Source organism: Pempheris klunzingeri, chromosome 18 (assembly GCF_042242105.1).
Source record: "Pempheris klunzingeri isolate RE-2024b chromosome 18, fPemKlu1.hap1, whole genome shotgun sequence".
Lineage (NCBI taxonomy): Eukaryota > Metazoa > Chordata > Actinopteri > Acropomatiformes > Pempheridae > Pempheris > Pempheris klunzingeri.
In genome coordinates, this window is record NC_092029.1 from 2,479,861 (window position 1) to 2,489,485 (window position 9,625).

General features: G+C 40.2%; 1 protein-coding gene across 1 annotated transcript; it reads left to right on the plus strand.

Annotated features, from left to right (window-relative positions):
* Positions 1 to 3,183: 3,183 nt before the first annotated feature.
* On the plus strand, positions 3,184 to 5,797 carry LOC139218285 (bifunctional protein GlmU-like). Its single transcript, XM_070849849.1, has 3 exons — positions 3,184 to 3,218; positions 4,703 to 4,897; positions 5,549 to 5,797. The coding sequence occupies exons 1-3, from the start codon at positions 3,216 to 3,218 to the stop codon at positions 5,795 to 5,797; spliced, it is 447 nt and encodes a 148-aa protein (XP_070705950.1). The 5' UTR covers positions 3,184 to 3,215.
* The last annotated feature ends 3,828 nt before the right edge of the window (positions 5,798 to 9,625 follow it).

Genomic DNA, 9,625 nt, shown 5'->3' on the forward strand with positions numbered 1-9,625 from the left:
AGTAATCAGTGCTTCGCAGGGGGAATACAATCGCTGGAGTGTGGCCTCGTTGGCTCCCAGGAGCCCCGACACCACCACAACCCTGATTTAATCTGCTCATTAATACACGGAAAAATACTGGCAAAATACATCAGCAGGCCTGAGATTCATCTGAGTGATTTGCATTCTGCTGGATAAGCCAGCAAGTTCAAAACCACAACAACTTTGGTGTTTGAAGGAAAATAAGAGAGACTTTTATTAATCATTGAATGATTTTTAACGGGTGAAATAATGGAAGAATCCTCAGGGAGAGCGACAGAGGAGGGATCCCCCTCCCAGGATGGACAGACAAGAAGTAAATGTGTACAAAACAGACCAACAAAATCACAGATACATGTGAGGAATGTGGACACAGGACCTCATGTCACCATATTGATCTATAAGAGCTGATCGTTTCACAGAAGGGAGCAAAGAAAAAGCTTGAGAGAGAGCTTGTTTGTTTAGTTCTTTTGCTTCTTTTAATTTTTATCAAACACACCAGACTCCATTGACAAAACAGTAATTTATTCCACACAAAGCACAGGGAGTTGCTGGTCTGCCGCTGCCTCGATCAACTAGTTTGTTTTTGTTATTGTGTGACTTTGGTGTTTAAAAGAGTTCGTTCGGATCCAGACTGATGTGTTAAAATAGCAAAGTCCCAGCCACTAGAACAGCAACTCCTGTGTTCTGCAAGGTAAAATTACTGTTTTTATCAATGGAGTCTGGTGGCTTTGAAGAGAGCGATATAACGTGGCAACAAGGCCTCAATCTTTTAGTTTATTTGTGTTTTTGTGTGACTTTTGTGTTTTAAAGGATCATTTCTGATCCAACACAATATTTGTGTGATGCACAACAACTCAAACAAACTAATAGGTCAATGCAGAAGCAGACAGAAAAACCCATGTTCTACGAGCTAAAATCCCTGTTTTTATGAATGTAGTCTGGTGTGTGTGCAGAGAGCGATATAACAGCTGTTTGTGGTTAAACCAAAAGGATCTTCCAGGTCTCTCTCTGTAGGGATCCTTTCCATGATGCTGTCACACACTTAGAATAACACTCTGAGCCTGTCAGTGGATCAAACAAGCTCTTTTAGTGGACCTACTGCCCCAAAGGATCACATTTGGAGGTGATCTACTGGACCAATTCCAACACTTTTTGCACCTACCAGTCATTTAAACACCAAAAATCCAGGTCTAAAAATACTGAAGTTACCCTTTAATCTCTACAGCATGAGTTGATTCATCCAACACGGTTTAAGATGTAAAATATCACACACAGTAAATACAGAAGAACACTAAAGAAGGTTTTCTTTACAGTTCAGCTTATTGATCCAAACCTCTACATGTGATTCCCTTTAATAGGATAAAAGAAAATGTTTTTTGGGGAGGTTGTAACAAATAAAACTGTGAATCAGGTGAGTCAGTCAGTAAGAAACCACATGTGGAAAAGGTTAAAGGTCTCCAGACACCTCAGTGACCCTGCTGGTCCTGCAGCAGTGCTGGAAATCCATTTTCCAAACCACAGCGCCATCTAGGGTCCAAAACAGAGAGAGTGTAGGAGCTGCTGCACAAACAGGCGAGAAGGTTAAAGTGTGTAGTTTACATTGGACATAAATACTTTTTTATTTTTTTTATTTTTAGAGTTTCTGTCTCACAGATGAACACGGGACCAAATATTTCAGTTTATTTTATTTGACTAATGACTTTGCTGGTGTTGTGGAGGTTTTAAAACAGCATCCAGATCACAAAGAGACAGAAAGTAGTAGAAAATAGTGAGAAATGTCGTCCTTCACTCTGATTGTTGTGTCCAACCAACATCATTCAGTTTATTGACCTCTTTGGCATTTTAGAATGAAAAAAACTTAACGACGTAAAAGATTATTAGTATCATGGATGGATTAAGATGATTGACATTTCTTGGTGGAGTTAAATTAGCACAAAGACACAGAAAATAAGTACAAAGACAGAAAATAAGTACAAAGACAGAAAATAAGTACAAAGACAAACACAACAATGACTGAAAAAGGACGCAGAACTACAAAGAGACAAAAAACGACTACGAAGTGACAGAAAATAACTGTAAAGGGACAGAAAGTAACAACAAAGAGACATAAAACGACTATAAAAAGACCAAAATAACTACAAAGAGACATTTTGGTTTGTAAAAATGGTGAAAATAGTGAAAAGTCCAAAGATCAACGTCATTAAAAAACATTCAAATGATCAAAAGGATTCAAAGGAAATTCACTTTTATTACTTTTATTTATTACAGTTATTTTTCTGTTAATCACCTGATTGATTAATGGACTGATGGTTTCAGAGCAGTTGAACCGTTTGGGAGTTTTATTTATAATAAAACTATATTTTCTAATCGCTGATGTTTTGTTTGGTGCAAACTTCTTAACTTGCAAAGTGTTTTATGTCCCTCTGAGACGTAAAGTAGAGCTAAACTAAAGCACCTCAGGTTATTTCTTCATGATATAATCAGCATCACTGCAGCAGGAGTCCTCTCATCTGCTTTCAGAGGAAAGATCAATTAGGAAGCAGATCTTCCACTCACAGGAAAACAGTCCAGACGTGTCAAAACCACGATAAATAAACATAAAAGCTCTTTTTAATTATTCTATTTATGTTCTTCTCTGCCACATTTGACATATTTTAAGTCTCTCTGTAGTTGCGTGTTCACAGCGCTCTGATTTCAACAAGAAATCCTGTTTTGCCCTGAATTTCGTCTCTCAGGCAGCTGCATAATAACATAGAAGTGCTTCCATCTCCTCTGTGTGTTAAAAAGAAAGAAAGAAAAACAACAACTTTTATGCCACCATTTTGATTTAATGTACAATAACCAACTTCATCATAAGTTTCTGACTTCAGTTCTGGAAAAACAAAAGATAAAATGCAAATATTTGACATCTATTGAGTTATATTAAGACTATAAATGTAGTAAAATACAAATATTTGAATATCTATCTGACCAGTTGCACAGATCTTTGTGGCCAAAGTTTAAATGACTCAAACTCAAACCACCAGCAGGCGGCAGTAAAAGACCAGAAATACAAAATGCTCTTTTCTGGTCAACCCCTGCAGGAAGAGGTTACAGGTTACTGAGCATGCTCAGTTCAATCCTGCACATGTGTGCCTGTAAATGTTTGGCTGAAGTGTTTGTTTAGTCCCTCAGCAGCCTCACACTCATGCAGAATGGTGAGTTTACACTTGTAATATACATGAATATATATATATTTATTTATTTAATACTTTTCTCTCATTTGCACTCAGCTGACTCCAAACAGGAAACACTAGTTAAAAGTCCTTTAAACTTTAAACTTTAAACTCTTCCCTCCTCTGAAGGTCTCGTCTCTTCAGGTAAATCCAGTGTTTGGATGAAAGCAAACAGCGAAAAACAGGATTCGTGTCTTCTTAAAGATCTTTTCAGACTCAGAGCTGCAGAGAAACACAGAACAGTAACTCTGATTTTTAGCCAAAGGGATCATAGAACTCATAAAGGAATATATTCTATATGTATTTAACATTTAATCCCTGTCAGTAATAAAATGACCCTGTGAGGCAGTTTTTCTGTCACGTCTGTAACATGAGACATCTTTTTATAGTGATTTTAAAAAATATTCTCCTGAAATCAAACGTGGCCACAGAGGAGTGAATAACTGGGATGATCGCTGCTGTTTCCTTTAAGCTCTTTGTGAACCTGCAGATCAGCGGGAGCCTCGCTGGGGGGGTCAGAGGTCGGGCTGGTGTTTGGATAAGCGCAGTGATCCTGTTAAAGATCTGAATGGACCACACACACACACACACACACACACACACACACAAGAGAGAGAAAGAGATTTTTGTCCGATTTGTGCTTCTTTTCACTACATTTCGAGCCACGTTGTGAATCTCCAGCTGATCTCACAGCTGTTGGACACCTGAACAACACCTAAGCATCCAGATGGTAGACAGGAAGTGGACGGCACCTGTTGGTTTGTGGGTCGTTGGAGGCTCCGTTCATTCATATCAAAGTCGCTCAGTGGAGAATGAAGCCAAAAAAGTTTGACTTCCCGGCATCCTTTTGAGCGTGGTGTGCTAGCCCCTCGGGCCTGCAGAGTCAGCTAACTTCCTGTTAGCCCTCCGCTAACTCATCCTGCAAAGTTAGCAATAATAGATAAGAAGTGTCTGGTTACACTTTCACACTCTGAGAAACACTTCAGGTGATGTTTGACACAGAGAACATGATCACTACAGCTGTGAGCACCAAGTGTGGATTAATCCGCCGCTGAAAATAGTCCCAAACAAATTCACTATTTCATCTGACAAAAACTACAGTGAGCAGTTTATTTAACAAACATTATCTGGTTTTTTAATTGTATGAGGATTCAAGGATTCAGGATTCAGGATTCAAGGAACTTTATTTGTCACACCAACACACGTTTATATGGGGAGGTACAAAATTACGTTCTCAGGTCCTGTTTTAAGCCAAGATAAATATATAAAATAACAAATAAAATATAGAAAATAGAGGTCCTATATAAAATAAAATAAAATAAAATAGAAGTACTTGGTGCAGGTGGGTGTGTGTGGTGGGTCTACAGAGCATGAGTGTATTTATTTTAAAAATGAACAGAATAAAATCATAAATGAACAGAAATTTAAAAAAAAACTGCACATGAATCTTTTTCTTTTTTTCCCAGAGTTCAGCAGGAGGAGGATCGTCGTCCCTGCAGGTCCACGCGGTCCGCTTCGGACCGGGTCAGGAGCTGTTGGGATCTCTGCAGGCGTTCGTGGAGGAGAGGCGACTCCGGGCGCCGTTCATCATCACCTGTGTGGGCAGCGTCACCAAGGCAACGCTCCGGCTGGCCAACGCCACGGCAACAAACACCAATGAGGTACTATAGCAACAGCCTGAGGGTCATTATTTACACTGTTTAAGTGTCCCACATACATGTTATCCTCCATGTTATATATTATTTCTTTAACTGGACACTCTGGTATTAATACTTTAATACATTTATATCATATATTATACTATTGTCACACATTTATAGATCATATCTCAGATTTATTACTGTTGTTATATTGTAATATAATTAACACGTTTCTAATATTTCTTATTTAGTTTATTCTATTTTTACTGTATATACTGTTAAATATTGTGGTTCTTATTCATTACTTTTTTATAATATACTGTGATATAATACACATATTTGTGTTCCCATGGGATCAATAATGTGATTCTGATTCTGGCAAGAACCTAAAATTACACAGGTGCTTTTAAAAATGAACAAATCTTCAGCAATTATCTCTCAAACTATTATTGTGTAACAGTTAAAAGTTTATTAAGAGACACAAATACAGCAGAAACATGTTAGAAATAAAAGTATAATGCAGTTTATTTACATCTAAAGTGATTTTATCCCAAATACTCCTTGTACTTTTCTATTTAAAGTCTATGTACGTTGTTGTAAATCAATATTTAGCAGAAAACTTTAAATGAAAAGCCAAACATTCAGGCTCCTCTTGATGTTTTTCCCCCTCAGGTGTTGCACCTCAGCGGGCGGTTCGAGATCGTCTCCCTGGTCGGCACGCTGAACCCGGACGCCCACCTCCACATCTGCCTGTCAGACACGGAGGGTAAGACGGTCGGCGGCCACGTGCTGGGAGACCTGCAGGTGTTCACCACGGCAGAGGTGGTCGTCGGCGAGGCGGTCGACCTGCGGTTCAGCAGAGAGATGGATGAGCGGACGGGCTTCCCCGAGCTCCTCGTTCAGCAGCTCACAGAGCAATGACAACATCTGGAACACCTGACTGTTACCAACAGGTTTACAGCTGCTGTCAGTGACATCTTTTATTATGAATGATCAGTTTTCATCATGTTCAATAATATCCAGGTACTCAGGTACTGCAGGCTTACTTTAAGGACAGGTTTAATGCTTTTAAACCTGGGCCTTATTTCACATAGTTTGGATTCAAATTGACTAGTTGGTATAATTGTTTTTCTAAATTTGTTATTCTAAGTGTGTGACAGCATCATGGAAAGGATCCCTACAGAGAGAGACCTGGAAGATCCTTTTGGTTTAACCACAAACAGCCATTAGATCTTTCAGTTCAAAGGCACCAGACTCCATTGACAAAATCAGTAATTTTACCTTGTGGAACACGAGAGTGTCTGATCTACTGCTGCCTTGTTAAGATTGTTTGTTTTGTTATTGTGTGACTTTGATATTTTTAAGAATAAGTTCAGATCCAGCACAATACTTGTGTAACACACAATAACACAAACAAACTAACTGATTAAAGCAGCAGCAGCTCCTGTGTTCTGTGAGGTAAAATTATCATTCTAGTGAATGGAGTCTGGTGTGTGTGCAGAGAGCGATGTAACGGCTGTTTGTGGTTAAACCAAAAGGATCTTCCAGGTCTCTCTCTGTAGGGATCCTTTCCATGATGCTGTCACACACTTAGAATAACAATCTGAACAAAACAAGCATTTCTTTTTCATTTCTTTTCCAATACTGAAAAGTTTTTGTACTCACTCTCCATCAATTCAAACCCAAAATATGTTTAAAAAAACAAAAGAATTGAGCTCTGGGTTTCCTTTAAGGACAATTTTGAGGCAGTCAAAGTACTTTTATTTGAGTTATTTCCACTTTATGCTACTTTCTACCTCTGCCTTTATCTCAAGCTTTTATATTCAGATTCACACAAAATAAAATTAATATTCGACAACATTTATTTGGAACTTAAATGCTGAAATCTGTTTGTTTCTTTTCAAATAGATGAGAGATAAGCAAACAGAAGAATCATGAGGGAATCATCTCTCATCTCACTGACTCGCATATATTATCCAAGACTAAATGTAATTGATCTGCATAATTTATCATTAGCTGCACAAATATGTGAAATATTTCTGGTGCTGTCCCTCGAGATGAACGTGTGCAGGTCGAGCAGCTCTGTGATCAGATTCCCTGCATGTTTACAACTGTACTGAGCCTTTTTTTTTTTTTTTTTTAATATTAAGACACAAGTATTTTGAGACATTTTACCATAAAACAGACCATAATAGTCTGGCGTCACATCCAGAGCAGAGCTGCACACAGTAATAGTTACTGTTACTGTTCTAAGATTAGTGAAAACACACACACACACACACACACACACACACACACACACACACACACACACACAGCAGCCTATAGCAGCGGCTCTGCGGGGGTCACAGCTTTCTGCTAATAGATGTTAAACTGAGCTGCGGCCTTTCAGAGCCTCTGACTCCCCTGGTTGTGACAAGACAAAGCGAGAACCCCCCACTAAGGATTAGCCGTGACCGAGCCAAGGTCATGGCCGCCGCCGCAAAGAAAGGAAGGCCTCCGCTGCCGTGCGGTGGGCGGGTTGGAGGGAGGGGAGAGGGGAGTGGAAACAGCCTTTTGATGGAATCTGGTTCATGGAGTTTAATTGGACCTCAGACTGATTCCAGCCTGGCTGACATGTTCCTTCATCCCCATGAACACACACACACACACACACACACACACAGTCCTTTATCTTCACTCAATCCCACACACACACACACACACACATACTGTCCTGCTGCCCCAAATATTCACCACAGCACCAAACGTGGACTCATCCGCCGCTGGAAATAGACCCAAACACATGCGCTCTATCTCCAGACCGGCTGCAGAAAGCTCAAGTTGTCGTTTCAAGAAGCTTCTCGTGTCCACGTTTGAGTCACTCTTGATCCATACTGGTAGTTTTGCACGTTTTAAATCATTAAGTCCACATCCAGATCACACCAGCGGTCTTTGAAGAGAACTGCAGTTGTGAGATTTGAAGAAGTTTTTATGCTGGAGCTGTTTTGGAAGCTCTGACGTCTGAAAAGCACCACATTCACTTCAGCTAGGTTTGTTATTTTAGATCTAATGCAAACACAAAAAACAACTTAGCAGCTTCTTGTATCAAAACATCTTGAATCTTGGATCTTCCTCCCCAGATGAACACAAAGGACAGTTTTAAAAATATCACCTTATTGGCAAAATTGCCGTTTCTGCTGTGTGAATATCAGGAGTTCTCTCCAAACAGTCGACCTAAGACGACGAAAACCTGATGGAAATAGAACATTTCTGTTTGCTTGTTGTCTGAACTCGAGGAGGGTCGTGGTCTCGTCTCGTTAAAAGTTGTGCGCTTCGTAGACGTCATCATTTATTCCACGAGTCCATTTGTTTTATTGCCTTTACTTTACTTTACTTAACCTTTACTTTGCTGTAATTAGAGCCTTAATTTGCCCCACAAATGTCCCAGAAGTCCTGGTCTCTCTCTCTCTCTCTCTCTCTCTCTCTCTCTCTCTCTCTCTCTCTCTCTCTCTCTCTCTCTCTCTCTCTCTCTCTCTCTCTCTCTCTGTGGCAAATGCGAGATGCAATAAAATCATGTCAGTCAGATGCTATGTGCACCCGGAGAGAAGATATTTTGTGTTTAATGTTCCTGCCTGAAAACTGGTGATAATAAAAGAAAAGTTAACAAATAGATTAATATAATTCACTGTTGGTCCTATTTAGAATCTGAACCCTGTTCTTCTGTGAGAAAATCCTCAAACTAAACCACTAAACACCAGCCTGAAGGGGAATTTATGGTTCTTTACACTGTGTGAGTGGAGCAGGCGTACATAACCAAACAGCAGCGGTCTGAATAAAAAGAATAAAGCTTCCTGAATACTGACTTTGATGGATAATCTACTGATTTTTATAGAAATAAATTCAAATCAGCGGCTGCCTGGATGAAAATAAATCAGTCTAATAAATAAAAACTGCACCAAACCCAGAGGATGGTTGTGCTCAGGACGGAGGACTGAACGTGTCTGCAGTGTTTGAGCTGCTTCCTGGAGGACGAGGCCTGCCGCCGCCGCCACATTAAAGCGCACCAACAAAGCGTCCCCGCTGCAGCCTGAGCTTTTGTTTCGCTGCGTCGGCGCAGCATGGTGGCCGAAAAGCGTTGGTGGTCTGCCCCTTTGCCGCCCCCTCCCCCGGGGAGGCAGGTTTACGCATCTGACTAAAGCAGCTCAGCTCTCATTTCTGACAAATTGAAAGGCTTGTTCTGGATTTGAAATATAGCTTTTGATCTAAAGACCGTTCTCACTTCTCATTTTGTTGTCTTTCTTTAAACGGCATCTTCATGTGGCCGAGATGATTAAACCTCCAGTGTTTCTCCTGCGCTCACATACACTTGTTAGCTTTCCACAGACTAAAGTTACGAAGAAGAAGTTATTCTTGTTTGAAGCGTCCGTGTATAACAAGTTTGTTGTGAATGTTTGTTGTTTATTCATGTTCCACAGCGACGTCTGCAGCCGGCGTCCTGCTGTGAGACACCAATTACGTTTCGCTGTGAGACTCTTGCTCAACAAAGACTTGACTTTAATCTCTGCACAGCTGTAGAGCTCTGTGTTCACGCTGCAGCGCCCCGTCTGTCTCCCTGTTTGTGTTTTTCTGGCATTAAAAGTTGTTGATTTTTGTTTTAAAAAAGAACCCAAAACCTCACAGATGTTTCTCTGTGAAGCTGATTTCAGGACTGAAGTCATTAGATTTCCACACAGAACCAAGTTGAGTCGCCTTCAGGTCAAACTTCCT